Source organism: Leopardus geoffroyi, chromosome A1 (assembly GCF_018350155.1).
Source record: "Leopardus geoffroyi isolate Oge1 chromosome A1, O.geoffroyi_Oge1_pat1.0, whole genome shotgun sequence".
Classification (NCBI taxonomy): Eukaryota; Metazoa; Chordata; class Mammalia; order Carnivora; family Felidae; genus Leopardus; species Leopardus geoffroyi.
Window position 1 is genome coordinate 205,720,458 of NC_059326.1, and position 20,991 is coordinate 205,741,448.

At 37.9% G+C, this 20,991-nt stretch overlaps 1 protein-coding gene across 1 annotated transcript in view; it reads left to right on the forward strand.

Annotated features, from left to right (window-relative positions):
- The window catches only part of OXCT1 (3-oxoacid CoA-transferase 1), a 137,494-nt gene extending 124,403 nt beyond the window's left edge, over positions 1-13,091 (forward strand). The window contains exons 16-17 of the mRNA XM_045439252.1: positions 7,752-7,853; positions 12,811-13,091. Of these exons, the coding sequence (XP_045295208.1) occupies positions 7,752-7,853; positions 12,811-12,852 (144 nt within the window). The 3' untranslated portion in view covers positions 12,853-13,091. The remainder of the gene's footprint in view (positions 1-7,751; positions 7,854-12,810) is intronic.
- The last annotated feature ends 7,900 nt before the right edge of the window (positions 13,092-20,991 follow it).

Sequence of the window (20,991 nt, forward strand, 5' to 3'; positions counted from 1 at the left end):
TTTTTTTTATGTCTCAACTGTATGTTTCTTTCTTTGGCAAGTCTTTCCTTTCTCTCCACAAGTCTTCTGGGTGCTTCCCTGAATCCTAGTACGTACCCTAATTCAGCACTGACCACTGTATTGAAATAACCTCTCAGCTCTGCCTGTCTCACTCGTCAATGTTTTTCCAGTACTTTGCATGATGTTTGCTCATACGCAGCGAATGCTTGTTGAATAAATGTAGTACACTTCTCTTGATGGAGAAAATTGATAGATTCAGTGATGAGTCTTGAAAGGTAAGTAGGAGTTTTACAAGTTAGAATAAGACCAAAGAGGCCCTTCTGGGCTAAGGAAAGGAAATAGGCAGAGTTGTGCAGCTATTAAGAATAAACAGCCAACGCAAGGACCTGCCAGCGGAGCAATGTAGAGTGAGGGCAGGACTGGACTCTGAAGGTTACAGTTGAAAAGACAGTGAAGGGCTAAATTGTAAAGGAATGTGAACACCTTGTTAAGAAATTTGAGTTTTATCTGGAAGGCAGTTGGGAGCCCTTCAATGATTTTATTTTTTATTTTTAGACTTTCTTTTAATTTTATTTTTTTTAATTTACATCCAAATTAGTTAGCATATAGTGCAACAATGATTTCAGGAGTACATTCCTTAATTCCCCTTACCCATTTACCACATCCCCCCACCCACAACCCCTCCAGTAACCCTCTGTTTGTTCTCCAAATTTAAGAGCCTCTTATGTTTTGTCCCCCTCCTGGTTTTTATATTATTTTTCTTTCCCTTCCCTTTATGTTCATCTGTTTTGTCTCTTAAAGTCCTCATATGAGTGAAATCATATGATATTTGTCTTTCTCTGACTAATTTCGCTTAGCATAGTACCCTCCAGTTCCATCCACGTAGTTGCAAATGGCAAGATTTCATTCTTTTTGATTGCCAAGTAATACTCCATTGTGTATATATACCACATCTTCTTTACCCATTCATCCATCGATGGCCATTTGGGCTCTTTCCAAACTTTGCCTATTGTTTGATAGTGCTGCTAGAAACATGGGGGTGCATGTACCCTTTCGAAACAGCACACCTGTATCCCTTGCATAAATACCTAGTAGTGTAATTGCTGGGTCATAGGGTAGTTCTATTTTTAATTTTTTGAGGAACCTCCATACTGTGTTCCAGAGTGGCTGCACCAGCTTGCATTGCCACCAACAATGTAAAAGAGATCCTCTTTCTCCACATCCTCGCCAACATCTGTTGTTGCCTGAGTTGGTAAGGTTAGCCATTCTGACAGGTGTAAGGTGGTATCTCATTGTGGTTTTGATTTGTATTTCCCTGATGATGAATGATGTTGTGCATTTTTTCATGTGTCAGTTGGCCATCTGGATGTCTTCTTTGGAGAAGTGTCTATTCATGTCTTTTGCCCATTTCTTCACTGGATTAGTTGTTTTTTGGGTGTTGAGTTTGATAAGTTCTTTATAGATTTTGGATACTAACCCTTTATCAGATATGTCATTTGCAAATATCTTTTCCCATTCTGTCAGTTGCCTTTTAGTTTTGCTGATTGTTTCCTTCGCTGTGCAGAAGATTTTTATTTTGATGAGGTCCCAGTAGTTCATTTTTGGTTTTGTTTCCCTTGCCTCCAGAGACGTGTTGAGTAAGAAGTTGCTGAGGGCAAGAAAAAGAGGTTTTAGCCTGCTTTCTCCTCGAGGATTTTGATGGCTTCCTGTCTTACATTGAGGTCCTTCATCCATTTTGAGTTTATTTTTGTGTATGGTGTAAGCAAGTGGTCCAGGTTCATTCTTCTGCATGTCACTGTCCAGTTTTCCCAGCACCACTTGCTGAAGAGACTGTCTTTATTCCATTGGATATTCATTCTTGCTTTGTCAAAGATGAGTTGGCCATACGTTTGTGGGTCCATGTCTGGGTTCTCTATTCTGTTCCATTGATCTGAGTGTCTGTTCTTGTGCCAGTACCATACTGTCTTGATGATTATAGCTTTGTAATATAGCTTGAAGTCTGGGATTGTGATGCCTCCTGCTTTGGTTTTCTTTTTCAAGATTGCTTTGGCTATTCGGGGTCTTTTTGGTTCCATAAAATTTTAGGATTGTTTGTTCTAGCTCTGTGAAGAATGCTGGTGTTATTTTGATAGGGATTGCGTTGACTATGTAGATTGCTTTGGGTAGTGTCGACATTTTAACAATATTTGTTCTTCCTATCCAGGAGCATGGAATCTTTGTCCTTTTTTTTTTTTTTTTTTTTTGGTCTTCTTCAATTTCTTTCATAAGCTGTCTGTAGTTTTCAGCGTATAGATTTTTCACCTCTTTGGTTAGATTTATTCCTAGGTATTTTATGGTTTTTGGTGCAACTGTAAATGGGATCGAGTCCTTGATTTCTCTTTCTGTTGCTTCATTGTTGGTGAATAGGAATGCAGCCGATTTCTGTGCATTGATTTTATATCCTGCAACTTTGCTGAATTCATGAATCAGTTCTAGCAGTTTTTTGGTGGAACCTTTTGGGTTTTCCATATAGAGTATCATGTCACCTTTGAAGAGTGAAAGTTTGACCTCCTCCTGGCCGATTTGGTTGCCTTTTATTTCTTTGTGTTGTCTGATTGCAGAGAGTAAGACTTCCAATATTAAGTTGAATAACAGTGGCGAAAGTGGACATCCCTGTCTTGTTCCTGACCTTAGGGGGAAAGCTCTCAGTTTTTCCCCATTGAGGATGATATTAACATTGGGTCGTTCATATATGGCTTTTATGATCTCGAGGTATGAACCTTCTATGCCCTACTTTCTTGAGGGTTTTTATTAAGAAAGGATGCTGTATTTTGTCAAATGCTTTCTCTGTGTCTGTTGAGAGGATCATATGGTTCTTGTCTTTTCTTTTATTGATGTGATGAATCACATTAATTGTTTTGTGGATATTGAACCAGCCCTGCATCCCAGGTATAAATCCCACTTGGTCATGGTGTATAATTTTTTTAATGTATTGTTGGAGCCGGTTGGCTAATATCTTGTTGAGGATTTTTGCATCCATGTTCATCAGAGAAATTGGTCTATAGTTCTCCTTTTTAGTGGAGTCTCTGGTTTTTGAATCAAGGTAATGCTGACCTCATAGGAAGAGTTTGGAAGTTTTCCTTCCATTTCTGTTTTTTGGAACAGCTTCAAGAGGATAGGTGTTAACTCTTCCTTAAATGTTTAGTAGAATTCCCCTGGAAGGCCATCTTGTTTGGGGGAGATTTTTGATTACTAATTCAATTTCTTGACTGTTATGGGTCTGTTCAAATTTTCTCTTTCTTCCTGTTTCAGTTTTGGTAGTGTATACATTTCTAGGAATTTGTCCATTTCTTTCAGATTGCCCATTTTATTGGCGTATAATTGCTCATAATATTCTCTTATTGTTTGTATTTCTGCTGTATTGGTTGTGATCTCTCCTCTCTCATTCTTGATTTTATTTATTTAGATCCTTTCCTTTTTCTTTTTGATCAAACTTGCTAGTGGTTTATCAATTTTGTTAATTCTTTCAAAGAACCAGTTTCTGGTTTCATTGATCTATTCTACTGTTTTTTTTGGTTTCGATAGCATTAATTTCTTCTCTAATCTTTATTATCTCCTGTCTTCTGCTGGTTTTGGTTTTTATTTGATGTTCTTTTTCCAGCTCCTTAAGGTGTAAGGTTAGGTTGTGTATCTGAGATCTTTTCTTCCTTCTTTAGGAAGGCCTGGATTGCCATATACTTTCCTCTTATGACTGCCTTTGCTACGTCCCAGAGGTTTTAGATTGTGGTGTTATCATTTTCATTGGCTTCCGTATACTTCTTAATTTCTTCTTTAACTTCTTGGTTGGCCCATTCATTCCTTAGTAGGATGTTCTTTACTCTCCAAGTATGTGTTACCTTTCCAAATTTTTTCATGTGGTTGATTTCAGGTTTCATAACATTGTGGTCTGAAAATATGCATGGTATGATCTCGATCTTTTTGTACTTGCTGAGGGCTGATTTGTGTCCCAGTATGTGGTCTATTCTGGAGACTGTTCGATGTGCACTGGAGTAGAATGTATATTCTGCTGCTTTAGGATGAAATGTTCCGAATATATCTGTTAAATCCATCTGGTCCAGTGTGTCATTCAAAGCCATTGTTTCCTTGTTGATTTTTTTATTAGATCATCTGTCCATTGCTGTGAGTGGGGAGTTGAAGTCTCCTACTATTATACTATTACTATCAATGAGTTTCTTTATGTTTGGGATTAATTGATTTCTATATTTGGGTGCTCTCACATTTGGTGCATAAATGTTTACAATTATTAGTTCTTCTTGGTGGATAGACCCGTTAATTATGATATAATGCCCTGCTTCATCTCTTGATACAGTCTTTATTTTAAAGTCTAGATTGTCTGATATAAGTATGGCTACTCTGGGTTTCTTTTGTTGACCATTAGCATGATAGACGGTTCTCCATCCCCTTACTTTCAATCTGAAGGTGTCTTTAGGTCTAAAGTGGGTCTCTTGTAAACAGCATATAGATGGATCTTGTTTTCTTATCCATTCTGTTACCCTATGTCTTTTGATTGGAGCATTTAGTCCATTGACATTTAGAGTGAGTACTGAAAGATATGAATTTATTGCCATTATGTTGCTTGTAGAAGCCCTTCAATGATTTTAGATGGATTAGATTTGCATGTTAGAAAGAATGCTGTAGCTTTTATGCAGAGTAGGGGGAGAAAAGATGAGACAGAGTTCAGTTAGAAGATTTGTTCAGTGATTTAGGCCAGAAGCATCACGGTTCTAAACCACAGGTTAGAAGGAGAGATTCGAGAGACCCAGATGGACTCAACCTAGCTAGATGATGAATTGGACAAGGCTGCTAAGACAGAGGTGCTTCCTAAGATTTCCTAATGAAGCCCAGACGGTAGGAAGAGACAGGGAGGAGCGGTGGGAGGCAGTAAAAGATTGGGTTCAGCTTTGACACACCCAGTTTGATATTCTTGAACATGTTAACATCCTGAACGTCCAGTCAGATTTCTGATAAACAGAGATGTGGATGTGGAGCTCAGAAGGAAAGTCAGTATTGGACCAAACTTGTGGAAGTCATTAACCTAGTAAAGGATAATTGAAGCCTTTAGTGTAGATGACATTGGATAGATAAAAATGGGCAAAGGGAAAGACAGCTGTGGGAACCCCAAGGAAGGGAACGGTGCACATTTACCCCTGTGGCTCTGTACATAGTAGGTGCTCTAATGCATATTTGTTGAATGACTGAATGAGAATGTGGTGCCATTAGGGCAATAAATGTGTTCAGCCTGCCATTGCAGATATGCCCCTAGAATTCCATTTTCAACTTCTAAAGAAATTCCATTAGTTTGCCTTTTGAAAGAGGCTTTGGAGATTTTTGACCCTGATTTCCTAGTTTTGTACTGCTAGAATGAGGTTATGAAAGATGCTTTCTTCCCCAGCAGCTGGGCTATGATTAACTGCTTTATCTATAATGTGGTCTCCATTTTTATCAAGGTTTTGTTTATACTTTATACTGCTAAATGGAAATCTTCCTAAATATTTCAAAAGCAAATTTCCTTCATTTTAATAATAGATGCTTGGCTTTCCAGTATATGACCTTGAGAGCTAATTAGAGTTTGATAAAGGTGTTAAAAGTTTTCTAAAAGCAGTAAGTAGATTTGCCATAGATTTTCTCTCCCTGATCACTGAAGGCTTATATTCATGACACTACAGTTATCTTTTCCCCAAATCCCTTCCCTTCCTGTTCTTAATAATATAATCTAGAGACTCTTTTTTTTTAATTTGTTTTATTTTGATAAATTTACAGTTGTTCATAATGCAGGGAAAAGAAAATCAGTATGAATAATGCTCCAGACACATTTTCTACAAAGCAAAAGTGTCCATTAAAAAAATTTTTTTAATTGTCATTTTGGAATTAAATAAGCTAATGTAGCATACAGACATTCCTAAATGACCATTTTCTTCCTTCTCAAAACACATATTTTTACTGAAAAAACAGGTTTTTTTATTTTTTAGGAACATAAAAATGTGCAAACAAAAAGGAAGTTTTCTGGAACATTTCCTCTAAAATTTAAATCATCTTTTCCAGTAAAATCAACCAGGTAATCTGTAAATTCATCAAACATAAACATAGAAATCAGGTATCATGTCCTCTTAATGTTTTGCTCAAGGGGGAAAAATCAGTTAACGGGAGACTAATAACCGTTTTAGGGCTTTGATTTGAGTTCACACACAAATGACAGTAAGTTAAGCTATTAAGGAGAAAGAACATGCATGTATATGGTGCCCCTGTTATGCCTCAGGCATGATGCCAGGTGCCCAGATAATGTTCGTTGTATTTGTCCTGTATAACAATCTTGGGAAGTAGGGTTTTTTGATATCCATGTACACATGCAAAGGCAGGTTCACCAAAGATCACTTAGCTAGTGTGTGGCAGAGCCGAAATTCCAGTCCAGCTCGAAAGCCAGGGTTCTTTCCTCTACAGGTTGCTGTGTCTTCATATTAGCCTCCTATCCATAAGAGTGTTTAAAATGGAAATTTTGGGTTTGATTTCCAAACTAGCTGAAAATAAAGATCAGCTTGTGAATAATAGTTGAATGTAAGGTAAGCCTGGAAGAGGGGAAGGATATGAGGAGCATAATTTTTAAGTCAGAGAGAGAGGAAACTAGTAGTGAAAGCCAAGAGAGGGAACAGTGCCTTTTGCTTGTAGATCCAGCAAGTGAAAGAGGGAAGCGGTTTTGGGCTCTTATAGTTAGAGCTGCCCATCCATAGACCATCTAATCTGCCTTGAGACAAGTGAGCCTCCTGGCATCGGAAGCCTCTCAGCAGAGCCGACCATCTCAGAATGGAAGAATTCCTGAGCGGGAGGTTATATTAAATGACTTTGTCAGTCCCTTCCACTCAGGTTGTCATATTGCTAAGTGTAACAAATGGCAGGTATCCTAAGGCAGGTACAACAAGTTGAGTCTTCGTGCTGAGGTCATGCTGTACCAATGGGCATTACCATCACCTGGCATTACCAACCACAATGTTGTAAAGGAACATTAAGGTGAGGTTAGCCTTCTCATGCTTGTCCTAAACACGAGCATCTTCATTTGATTTTCATACCAAGGGGGAGATTCTCATGCTGTCCTCTTGGACCTGTGTGTCTTTGCAGGACTTAAAAGGGAAAGTTGTAATATTTACCTGGGGGGGGGGGTCTTTCAGGATCAGGACAGCTATCCCTTTGTAATTACTCATAACCACTTCGAAGTGCTTTCTTTTATTTCCTGTAACTCTTTACCTAGCAGCATTGATCAGCTCTCCCCCACCATCCTTGTACATTCACCTTCCAAATATCTTCTCCCTCCCTCCCTTTCTTCATTCCTTTTTTCCTTCAAATCATCATTATTCTTCTAACTGAAATTTTGACCAGAAGTGTTAGACCTAACTAAAGGAAAGTAGTTAAACAAAACAAAACAAAACAAAACAAACAAAAACCCAAAACTGGTTACAGTAGTAGCATGTGCCATCAGTAGTCAACATTCATTTATCTTCTGACATCAACAGTGCTCCACAACTAATTGCCGATTAGAGAGCTGGCATTTATTCTCACCAAAATATAACCATTAGAGTTGACATTTTCTCATTGCTGATTTTCAGAGTCTTTTGTCCTCGGTTTTGTCTCTCCTTTAAGAACTTGAGAGGTTGTTTCTGTTTTGTGTTGTAAAATAATTACTGTGATGGAAATTGTCATTGTCGTTTTCTTGATTCCGACAGGCTGTGTTTGACGTGGACAACAAGAAAGGACTGACTCTGATTGAACTCTGGGAAGGCCTGACCGTGGATGACATCAAAAAGAGCACTGGGTGTGATTTTGCAGTAAGTGTTTCTGTGAATAAATCCAGCCACTTGTCCTATATCATGAGCTTGATTAATGGGTGTTTACAGGACATGAACCATTAATTTGTGATCATTTTTGGAGTTGACCTTTACAGAGAACAGGAGTGAAGGGAAGGGTGCCTCCAGATGAGAGCAGGTGGGAGCAGGAACGGGCTCTGACTCACGGCCACCCTTTGGCTCAGGAGTCAGAAGCAGGAGGGGGAGGAACCACCAGGGGCTGCTGGAAACAGAAGGTGGAGCTTGAACACAAAGCTACTTTCTGTAAAGTCCCTTGCAAATCTTCTGTTCTTGGGTTACCTATCAGAGCTGTGGCTAGACTACGTTAACTCCAAGATGTGAGCCACACATGGAGAAATGATGCTCCCTTATTTTTTAATCCACCTATGACTTAGGGCTTTCTCTTTTATTAACTTCGATGCTTGATTATTCCATCCATTGAACATGTTGGAACTTTGAGCTCTGACACTGAGTTACAGTCACAAAATAGGTATACCCTGCATTTAAAGAAAAACGTAGTGCATAAAAACTCAGACTTACAAAGCACATAATACACCAGAGAAGTATAATTAAAGAAATCCCCAAATCACTTTTCAAAACAAAAATAATAATATTATAATATGGTTACCCTTTAATGTAAGTGCTTGTTTATAAATCACTGATCACCCATCTAATGGGGGTCGAGAGGATGGTTCAGTCTGTTTGAAGTTAATCAAAATAAAGGAGAAATGTTTCTGAAAAGCTGAAGGAAAAGAATTTTCTTTTCACATACATTTTAAGAAGGGATTTACTAGTTAAAATGAAATACAGTTATAATGGGGAAGAAATGTTGCAGCTACCCATCCTGGAGAAAGTAATTTAACAAAACCTATTTGATAAATCAGGCATATATTTCATACACTTCTTCCTTAGGTACTACATGCTTGGCTGGTACCTGTTAATGCATAACAAATTTCTATAAAAACAATTTTGCTGCATAATTCATTATCCACATGTAACTGTTTATGGTACTGTCTGAGGGTCTTTGTCTATTAACCTTTTTTGAATTTCCCTTTGGAAAAAAGAAGTCTGTCAGCAATACCTAGCACAAAAAAAACAAAAAACAACAACAAAAAAAATACCCACATCTTTAATTAGCTTTTTAGTAACCTTAGGGAGAATAAATGAGATCTGTTTATACTTTTCACTGTTTAGAATCCCTTACTTCAGTGGTAAAAGCAAATAATTCTTCTTACCTATCAGCTGTTCTTTGTATTTTTCCCCATTGTGGGTAAGTTAACCTCTTCTTCATCAGGTAATATTTTCGAATCCACATGATTTTCATTTCTTTGCCACGAAAGAGGATATACAAAGAAAGGACCCTTGTTGTTATCTGCTTTTTTTTTTTTTCCATTTATGTAGTTAAATCAGGATGAAAAAGGTGTTTTAGTGTTTTTGCTTTTTGTTTTTGCTTTTTGCTTTTTGTTTTTAAGTGCTAGTTTCCCTGTGTTGATGCACTGAAAAATATCTCTGTGGTTTCTTATTTAACACCATATCACCCTCTTTCTCTTTTGACATTGACATGTAATCTTATTTCCTCCAAATTAGGCTATTGAGGTAAGATGTGAATTTGCATATTAGTGTTGTTGTGAAAATGAAAAGGTGTAGTATCAGCTGAACCATCCCAACAAAAGAGCTAGCTTTTGAGGATCTGATGATCATTGTCATCTCTTTAGATCCTGATGGGTGAAATCACATGTAGCAGATTGTTTTTCTGTAATGCTAGGGACTAGAATGCTCTAATTAATATGTTCTGTGTAATAGCTGGGTTATCAATAAAATACATACAATAATAAAATTATATTGAGGGTAACATTTCTTTATTTGATCATTCAAATTAAATTAATAATTAAATAATTCAAATTCAAATTTGATAATTCAAATAAAGTGTTTCACATCATAATTTAGAAGATATTCCATGTGGTTATTAATGGATAGGTACCATTTTACTCTCTATATAACTTTATACAAGTTAGTCAAAATTCCTTTTTGAGAAAAGGCCCACTCAGTCTTCAATGTATACCTGGAAATAAACATTTTAGAAGGGAATAGTTAGACAACCAGGTTGTTGCATAATAAAGAAAAAAGGGTGAAAACCTAGGTCTGAGTAATTTTGAAAATGTGTTGGCTAACATTTTCTCCTATTAAAGCTGTGACAAGCTAATGAAAATGTCAGATTCCTGTATTTCACTCAGTGTGTTCCTGCCAGTTACTTGATGGGCCAAAGTAGAAAGAAAAGGGAAAAGTGATATGCCATCACTTAAATTGCATTATCTCCGAAGTCTCTTTTTCCACTGAGTAGTTAATTCAAATGGTTATTCATTTCTCTCTTTTCTAATGCATGCTTGTGTTACATAAAGTATTTTTTTCTTTACCATATATGTCTGTGGACCTTTTTTGAAACAACATTATTTCCTTCTGTTTTTATTTTTTAATTAGATTTAAAAAAAATTGAATCCATATTTGAAAATCACATGGTAAAATAAACTTCCAGAGGTAAAATAAACTTCCAGTCAACCATGATTATTTATTGAACGCCCATTTGTGTCCCACATTGAGCTATGAAATGTGAATAAAATAGAACAAATTGGTGTAGTTCCTACTCCCAAGGTCTTGGTCTTATTCTACAGGCAGGAATACATCTAAACCACCATTGGCAAAAATTAAGTAAGAATACAGCTTATTTATATGTTTGCAGTGAAATTTGGAAGAAGCCAGGTGTACATATTCTTTGCTAAGTTGAATAAATTTATACTCCGTATCTATTATGAACTGGCATTATACCAGAATTAAATTGTATACCATTGGGATTTCAATGGACTGGGAAAACAAATTGTTGGCTTATATTCTACACCTAAATCATATAGTCTTGTGTTACCTGTAGATCACCTTGGCAGGATGATCTGCTTCAGCCTGCATGGGCTTAAAATGTTGATGAGACTGAGCAAGAACAGGATGAAAAATGGTGATTTAGTAGGTGTTTTTCATTACAAAAATAGGCGGGCCAAGTCAGTCTACGTAAAGCTTCATCTCTTTCTTTCTTCATATAAGTCAGAGTCCACATTGAGGATATAAATGACATTAAGAGCTCAAAATAGGGTCAGTATGCCAAGGACAGTGATCAGATGTTTAGGTTATAAAATTAAGGTGTCCAGTTTCCTTTTAAAGGAAATGCTATAAAGCATCTATTGGAAATGATCTGTTTCCCGAAAAATAGAGTTTCATTTCACTAAATTATTTCTACAGATGCTCTGTTGTTTAAAAAAAGAAAATGGGTTGTTTGTGAGACACACTTTCTAAATACTCAGAGCCCATATGTCTTTTGTTCTTTTCAGTAGAGTTGAAGATCTATGCACATGTGGGCTGTGATTTTTGACTATTTATTATATGTCTATTATTTTGTCTATTATTATATATCTGCTCTTGGAACTGGCAGGTCTGAATGAGCTGTCATTTATTTTAAGCTGTATACCAAGCCATACCGATCCTTTTTACTCTGATCGTGTCATTCTTTTAGTAGAAAAATGGAAAAGGGGGCATTAGCTCTTGACATTGTGAAGAGCTAATACAGAAACAATTTATAAATGAACTAAAAATATTTAACCTCATCAAAGCCAAATAATTGTCTACTCCTATTGTTAATACTGTTTTAACCTCTATTAAAACCTTTCTTCTAATTCTTTAAGGCTTATTTAATCCATTTATTCATTCATTTTTTCATTAATTTAACAAAATATTAACTGTTTATTCTGGAAGGCTAGGCCCACTTCAATCGCTTCATTCTTGAAGAGCTCAAAAATCATCTAGGTTTTAATATGCCCCCACTGTGCTTTCCATGGGGACTGTTACTTAATAGGACTCCATGGATATTTGCCAGACTGAATGAAGACATCTGTACCTGACATTGCCTTGAAAGATCAGTCAAAATTAAGCCAAATCACTTACATTTAACTTTATTCTTCCACCAGCTCTACCATTAAATGTAGACCTGTCCTTATTTTTCTCTGCTTCAAGTCTTCTAGGAATGCATGTATTGTTCTGTATATTGAACATAAACCTAGCCAACATTTAATTTTTTTTTTTTTAATTTTTTTTTCAACGTTTATTTATTTTTGGGACAGAAAGAGACAGAGCATGAACGGGGGAGGGACAGAGAGAGAGGGAGACACAGAATCGGAAACAGGCTCCAGGCTCTGAGCCATCAGCCCAGAGCCCGACGCGGGGCTCGAACTCACGGACCGTGAGATCGTGACCTGGCTGAAGTCGGACGCTTAACCGACTGCGCCACCCAGGCGCCCCAACATTTAATATTTTTAATGCTATTACCTCCTTTTTAAAAATAACTTGGAATCTTTTTACTACCTTCATATCATTTCCATTCTGATTATGATATTTCTGATAAAATTCAACATCGATCATGTATCTCTTCATTAATATGGGCCCAGTTAATCCAAAGACTACATTGTGTCAATGAAATTGGGAATTGACTAGACTTATTTTGAGGATTTTGAGACTTGTGCCTTACTCTGTGTCTCTGTTTTGAGTACTCTCAGAGGCATCAATCTCAGAGCTCAGTGATCCATTCCGAGAGCTTGGTTTTCTGGACCCTTTATTGTCTCTGTCTGTTCCTCCACCCTCTTGCTGTTGCCAGTCTTACTGATGCTTAATTTAGGAACTGTAACGTGCAAGAAGGTTGAGAACTATGTACCCACAACGTAAACAGGAAAGAGTTTTCTGTCTCGTTGGTTTAGAATGGAAGATAATGAGGAAGCTCTAGGTGATGTCTGTGGGAAGGCTGTTTGTTGCCAACATTATTCAGGTTTGGAAATTCAGAAAAGAGATGTTGATGCCATGAGGTTTTGTACAATTTGGTCATTTTTTCTTCTCTTTCTTTTACCAGGTTTCACCAAAACTCATACCAATGCAGCAGATCACAACTTGAAATGTGGAATAGACATTTCTCCCAGGTTGTGTGTTTCTCATTTTAACCACATAGGATTTCATTGAAAGGACATCAGTAATCATAATTGTATATCTAAGAAGCAGTTTTGACTAGTTTTCTTCCAGCATTTTACACTGTAGCAGCCATGTAGTCTTTATTCTCTCTAGTGTGCTATAAAGTTTTAATGAAAGACAAATATATATATATATATATATAATATAAATGATTATCTTGTTTTATGATTGCTTTGAAGGCTTATCTTTACAATTGGTGCTCACATTGGATTTATCTTTACCTTTTGTGATATGTACACAAAATTGTACCAAGACGGGCCCTTAGGAAGACTTTCACTGATGTGCTGTCCCTCCCAACTAAATCATGACGTATAGAAAAAAAGAATGAGGGAGATAAAGAACTCCACCCAGAGTATACCCAAGGCAGCATTGCACTAGTGCTGAATGATAACATCTGTGTGAATTTTGAGTAGGAGAAATGCTGTCTTAATGATTATGTTTTTCTTTTGGCCTCCTCTGACTTTTCTTTTAGAGCCTCTGATTTTGTGATTGCATCTTGTTTCCCTAAAGCATCCCTTCTCCTCCCACACTTTCTACAACTAAATCGATGTTCAGTAAGGCAAACAGGAACATCTCTGTGTGGGAGAAGTAACTGGTTCATGGGAGAGACCAGAGTGTGTAGGGTCTGCTGGTGCTGACGTCTCACCAACAAGTTGCCTTTATAAACCAAGCAACCACTTGTGCTTTGCCAAAGACGAAGGTTTATTATGAGAAGAGGGCTATAAACCTAACTGATCTAGTCAGTTTTCTCATTTTAAAATAATGCAGTATTTCTGTGTATCCAGAGGGGTCCTTAAGAGGCTTTCTCTATGTGATTGAGGTACAGTGGGCTACTCCTTCAAGACTTCCTTTTAAGCCACAAGGGGCTATGGGATAATTCATCATGAATCCTGTCACAGTGACAACAGAGTTTAAAATATTTTTTTCTTTCTTTTCAGGATCTCTTATTTTTGTTCAGAAAAACTTATTTTTTTAAAAAAAATTTTTAATGTTTATTTCTGAGAGAGAGAGAGAGAGAGCACAAGCAGAGGAGGGGCAGAGAGAGGGAGACACAGAATCCAAAGCAGCTCCAGGCTCTGAGCTCTCATCACAGAGCCTGACGTGAAGCTCGAGCTCACGAACCGTGAGATCATGACCTGAGCCAAATTCGGATGCTCAATTGACTGAGCCACCCAGGCACCCCTGTTCAGAAAAGTTTCTAAATATTGAATGCCTTTTTCTACAGAGCACTATTCTTTCTTCTGCCAAGGCTACTTCCTTGAACAAACTACTTTTAATTCAGCTTTATCCAAATAAAGGAAATACTGATAAGTAAATCTAGGATTTGAAGAGCAGGGAACTTTTAGTGTTAGAAAATAAACATGGTAGGGGTGCCTGGGTGGCTCAGTCAGTTAAGCATCTGACTCTAGATTTCAGCTCAGGTCTTGATCTCGCAGTTCATCAGATCAAGCCCCACATGGGGCTCTGTGCTGACAGCATGGAACCTGCTTAGGAATCTCTCTCGTCTCTCTCTGCCCCTCTCCTGATCACATATGTGTGTCTGTGCGCATGCATGCTCGCTCTCTCTCTCTCTCCCTCCCTCTCTCTCTCCCTCTCAAATAAACGTAAGAAAAGAAAAGAAACATGGTGGAGTGGGTTTTGTAAGGAACTTTTCCTCAGAAGTATCCTCCCTACCAAATAGTCACCCTGTGGGCATCCCAGGCCTCCTAGGTATCAAATGGGAGAAATAGACCGGGTACCCTGAAGACAGGTCAGACAGCTGTTCTCCAGGCAGATGTAGGCATAGTACAGTGCAATATATCATTCCTCTGGCACCAGATATATATAGGAATTGATGCGTATTTTTAGGTGATAGTTAGCATCAAAGCTCCCTTTCTGTTTAGGTACAACTACAATTGTGTCATGTATGGTATTAGAGGAGAGAGGCTTTTTTTTTGTATCACTTTCTATCTAAAAGAGTCTTGCTGGCTGCGGGATTGAAAGCATACTGTCCCAATACTGGTAAAAAGGCCTCTTCTTGGAATTTGTGAGGTCCAGAGAATAATACATATCTTAGAATTATAATTTGGTAAGATGTATGTTATTGACAGTTGCTATATTTGCAGACTTAGTTGCTTATTATTCTATTTCATTACTTTAAGATAATGTGATTCTAAGAGTGTCCCCAACTTTGAATGGTAAAACCTAAGTAGATGACTTTATATTCTTGATTAAAGGGTGCCATGGATAAAAACACAATAAGAAATACAGTAAATATCCTGAATTGATCTAAATCAGTGTGATTGTCTTCTTTCTTGTTTGGGAATGGTGTGACCAATCATGGGAATAATACACTAGAGATTGGTGGAAAGACCAACAATAAATAGTTTATATACTTTATGGCTTCTAATCAAGTTGTTGCTTTTCTTTCTATCTTACCAAAGAGCAAATACTGTTTTTTATGAAAGAACAAATGAAATTTTTACCTAAATGAATTCTGATTTTACTCCTTGTCAGAACCAGTCATTTATCTATAAATATTGATTACCAGCCTTCATGTATTAATATGTATTTTTTTTTGCTTTTATCTTACATTCTTTTAGGACATATATTAATGAATGAATGAATGAATTAATTAATTAATTAATTAGCTTCCCAGTGGCGTGTTGAGTTTGCTTGCATTTTGAAGTGGCTCTAGTATAGTCTGCCCAGCATCTGTGTTGTTCCTCTGGTAACAGACTCATGCCCTGGCCAAGGGGTTGGGTGTGTGCCCAGAATATGCCTGGTTTTTTTTTTTGTTTGTTTGTTTTTTTTTAATTTTTTTTTTTCAACGTTTATTTATTTTTGGGACAGAGAGAGACAGAGCATGAACGGGGGAGGGGCAGAGAGAGAGGGAGACACAGAATCGGAAACAGGCTCCAGGCTCTGAGCCATCAGCCCAGAGCCTGACGCGGGGCTCGAACTCCCGGACCGCGAGATCGTGACCTGGCTGAAGTCGGACGCTTAACCGACTGCGCCACCCAGGCGCCCCTAGAATATGCCTGTTTTGATAGCTCTTCTTTGTCCACGGTGTTCATACACTGCGTCGGGGGGGGGGGTGCTATGAGCCAGGATATACCAGTAAGGTCATTTCTCCCATGTTTAAAAACTGGAAATGAAAGAGAAGCTAATTTTCCTATTCCTTTCTGGTCACTAAGCCATAAGAATGTGAGTCTGGCACCAACACCCCATTTTCCCCCTTCACTCACACACACATACAGACTTACACACATGCACACCCTAGCAGCTGAGTTCCAGTTGGACAAAACAAGCTGAAACACAAGCACACTGAGCTGTAAGTAAGGAGCTTCCTAGTGGTATTTGCGTTCTTGGTTCTCGATGTGCCTAAGGCTACCTTCCCTCCAGCCGTGCTTGTACATGAGCCCACAAGTCTCCCATTTCCCTTGGCTGGGTCTTTGTGGGTCTTTTCATCTGCAACCAAAGTGTGAACTCAAACAGCTTTTGTATTCATGAATCTTGGGAGGGATCTGGTCTCCTACAGAAGTTATGCAGAATATGAGTAAAACTGCTGCAGCTGGTCCCAGAGAACACATATAAGAGCATTTATAGGTATTACCAGTGGGTGGGAAGGTTGTGGGTAGAGGTTCTTTTTCTGACAATGTCAGTATATTCAACATAGCTTTGAAAATTATTCCAATGGAAATATAAGCAGAGATTTATTCAGTGGATGGGTTTCTTAGTACTAATCTTTTCCAACCAGAGTATGATCTTCAGTTTCTTAAACTTACTTTCAGGTTTTCCCATCTTTAAAATAAGCAGAATGTACTGTTTTTCAGCATGGTTCTATAAGGCATAGTTAGTTAATATATCTGTAAAATGAACACATAACAGTGTATAAATCAATACATTGAAAAATGTTGCCAAAATACTGACAGATCATTTTTAAATGCCATGTCATAATATTACCTTGGGACAGAATTGTTCCCATCCTTTTATTTTTTAATATCTACACTGCTTTCCCACCTAAGACTGTACTAAATATCAAAGTAGGTTTAAACATAAATATCACTAAGTGTCACGTGATCTGAATGCATGTCTGTATGGCATACACTTGAATTCTCTTACTTCCATTATGTTAGACACGTCTGTGTAAAATCATCCAAAGACACCCTTTATGGACCCTGTAGCAAGTCCCATGAGAGTGATACCTATACCAATCCAGGTAACTGATGGATGAGACAGCTCCTTCCCTCAAAACCATAAACAAAAAATATATTTGGTTTTAGAGGTTAAATGTGCTTGATTATCATGGTCATTATTACCTTTAATGAGGTGCCACTCCAGATGGCCACTTGGAAATTACCTCAGGCAATTTTCCTGGCCCTTCTGTAGCATAACCCACCATGGGTCCCTAAGAAACCCTCCCATTTCCCCTGACAAACTGCAGGACCCAACACAGTCATTTTCTTTCTTTGGCTCATTCCTAGGCATTCTGTCTCTTACCCTTTAAAATTTTCAAGAAGAAATCAGACACCAGTCTGATACAGATATAGATACAGTTATAGATACAGAGATTCACACACACACACACACACACACACACACACACACACACACTGTGATGTTCCACTTGAAGCCCTTCTCTCTTGATCTGGGGACAGGAGGTAGCATCTCCCACCTAGCCTTCTTGGAGTTAGAGTGCCCCAACGGCTCCTTCCAGATTTTCTCCATAAATATTCCTCTAATCTCCAGTTTCCAACCCTTGTAGGTGCTCAATGTGGGTAAGGGTTTAAGAGTTGTCTAACTGGTTCTAAGCCAGATACTGCTTCATAATGTGTGTATAATGGCCTCACTGGAACGTAGTATGTATCATGTATGTGTTTAACGCCTTATATATTTGTATAACAACTTGTCCATGGTAGGCCTCCAAATACGACATTAAACCAATTTACTGGTTGAAAACCTGAGGTGGTAGTCCTGCAGGCTTGAGGATTTCCCTCAGCTAAATAATTAAGCAAGTCTTCTAAGGAAGAGTTAGAGAAAGAAAGGGAAAGGTACAAGAGGTAGAATCTAAAAACTGCAACAAAGGAATACAGAGACCTGTGATAATCATCTACATCTGTTTAGCATTTCATAATTTACAAAACACCTAGAATATGCTAGCTGGCTTCTTTTATTCTCCCAGTAATCTTCCAGGGAGACATTATTACCTCCATTAAAATTAACTTCATTAGTCAGAGAGAAGTAATGTCCATCAATTCTTTAATCAAATTAGCCTTTCAAAGCTAATGTTGGGTTTTGCCAAGGTAGTTAATGAGATGTGAATTAAATCCTCTGAATAGAACTAGATTTGTTGCTCTCTGGTAAGCGATAAAACAGAGTACAAAACCTTTAAACCTAATGGGACAGATCTTGAAGCTTTGTTCCCCTGTCCACACAGCTCTTGTGTACAACCCAGTTTGAGAGGAAATGGGTAGTTGCCAAAATAAAAAGGATAATGGCACCCACCAGGCAAAATGTCCCTGTGGAAGACTTGAAATTACTGAGTTTGCTCATCTGAAAGGCTTTGTGTAGGCAACTGCAGGTAAGAATGCTCAACTGACATCAACAGGAGGGGCTGATGGGCATTGCTTCATTTCTGTGACTAAACTCCTTTTTGAAATTTGGTTTCCTTTATATTAACCTAACCCATGTTCAAAGTCAGAGTTGTGGCTCAGACCCATTCAGCTGAACTCCAGGAATAAGGTTGACATTGGCAACCTGAAAATAAATATTATTGGTGACACGGAGAGAGCATCGCTCAGTGAGATCTAGTGCCATTCACTGGGGAAGAAAGGGTCCATGAGAAGAAAACTGGTCACAGTACTGGAGCCTGTGGAGTTTTGGGGGGTATAGGGATAGGAAAGCATTAGGGCCATCAAGACACATACAGTATGAGAACATTTGTTACTATCTTGTTTCTTAGAATATAAGATACCATCAATTTTTTTTATTGTAGTAAGAATATTTACCATGAGATCTACCCTCTTAACAAATTATTGTTAACTATAGTGCAGTGTAATACAGCAGATCTCTAAACTTACTCATCTTACGTAATTGACACTTAATACCCGTTAAACAGCAACTCGTGTCCCCCTTGCCCCAGTCCCTGACAGCCACCATTCTACTCTGTTGCTATGAGTTTGACTGTTTTAGATACTTCATCTAAATGTAATCGTGCAATATTTGTTCTGTGACTAGCTTATTTCACTTAGCATAATGTCCTCTAGATTTATCTATTTTGTTGCATATGGCAGGGTTTCCTTCTTTTTATGGCTGAATAGTATTTCATTGTATGTGTATAACATATTCCCTTTATCAGTTTATCTGTCAGTGGACATTTAGGTGCTGGATCATAGGTTATTTTTAATTTTTTTGAGGAGCCTCCATACTGCTTTTCATAGCAGCTGCAACATTTTACATTCCCACCAGCAATATACAAGGGGGTTCTAATATATTCACATCCTCATCAACACTTGTTCTTTTTTTTAATAGTAGTTATCTTATTAAGCTATTATTGAGGTGATGCTTTATTATGATTTTGATTTGCATTTCCTTGAGTAGTGATGATGCGCATCTTTTCATATACCTGTTGGCAATTTGTATCTTTTCTTTGGAAAAATGTCTATTTCAGTACTTTGCCTATTTTTTATTTGAGTTATTTGAATTTTTACTATCGAGTTGTGGAGTTCCTTATAATATGCAGCCCCACTGGTCAATTTTTGCTTTTGTTACTTGTGCTCTTGGTGTCATATCTAAAAAGTCATTGCCATAACCATTGTTCAGAAGATCTTCCCCTATGTTTTCTTCTAGGAGTTTTATAGATTCATAAAACTAGTTTTATAGATTTATGGGTTTAAATCTTGAATGGAGCTGATCTTTGTGTATGGTGTGAGATACGGGTCCAATTTTGTTCTTTTGCATATGGATATCGAGTTTTCCCAACACCATTTGTTGAGTGAGACTGTCCTTTCTCCATTGTGTATTCCTGGCACCCCTGTTGAAGATCAGTTGACTATATTTGCATGGATTTATTTCTGGGCTATTATATTCTGTTGGTCTAAATATCCGAAGGCAACATCTATTCTATTTCATTTTATTTTTTTAAATGTTTATTTATTTTTGAGAGAGAGAGTGCACACAGGGGAGGGGCAGAGAGAGAGAATCCCAAGCAGGCTCCACACTGTCCGTGCAGAGCTCAATGTGAGGCTCGAACTCATGAACCTTGAGATCATGACCTGAGCTGAGATAAAGAGTCAGACACCTAACTGAGCCACCCAGACGCTCCAGAGAGAGCACGAACACCATCAATTTTAAACAGCACTATGATTGCTTTTTATCGTTTATAAAATGTTATTGTATACGTATTAAGAATTTTTAGACTTTAGTCTCAGATAAGTTTGCCTAGTATTTCCTTTTTGTATTTAGAAAACAGAAGGGCTGTTAATGGAGGCTTTATTCAGCTGATAGACATCATGAGCAGTTAACGGCCCAAGGAAATCCACCTGCCTTGAAGTTTGTGTATTTACAGTCTAGGTGCTTCTTACTGATAAGGGTTTGGATTGTCCAGGGGACAGGTTGGGGTGTTGAGTCAGGTCAGAAGAAGGATGAGAGGGAGCTGAGGTGCCTGCCTCAGCTTCTTCCAGAGCAGTTGGGCTACCAAAAGCTGAAGGAGCCAAGGCAATGGTAGGATACTGTCGTTTGTGAAATGCATTCCAATTTCAAAGATGTTAAAGTGTGGGAAATCCTTCATTTTAGAAGCAGTGAATTGGAAGGGGTTGCCTAAGGCCTTTCTCAGTGAGCATAATGTCTGCTTTATGGATAGGAAAGAGTTGGTGATTATATTAGTGCATGTGTAAATGGTGTTTAAAACAGTTCTTCGAAGCAGTCTAAGTGCTTATTATGTAATCTTTCAGTCATGATTTGCCTTCCAGGTAACTCTCTCTGTCTTTCTATCCTCCCCTGCCCCCCCCCCCAACTCTTATCCTTTCCATAAACATAATTTCTGTCTTAAGTAAACATAAGTTTACTCTAGATGTGAAATGTT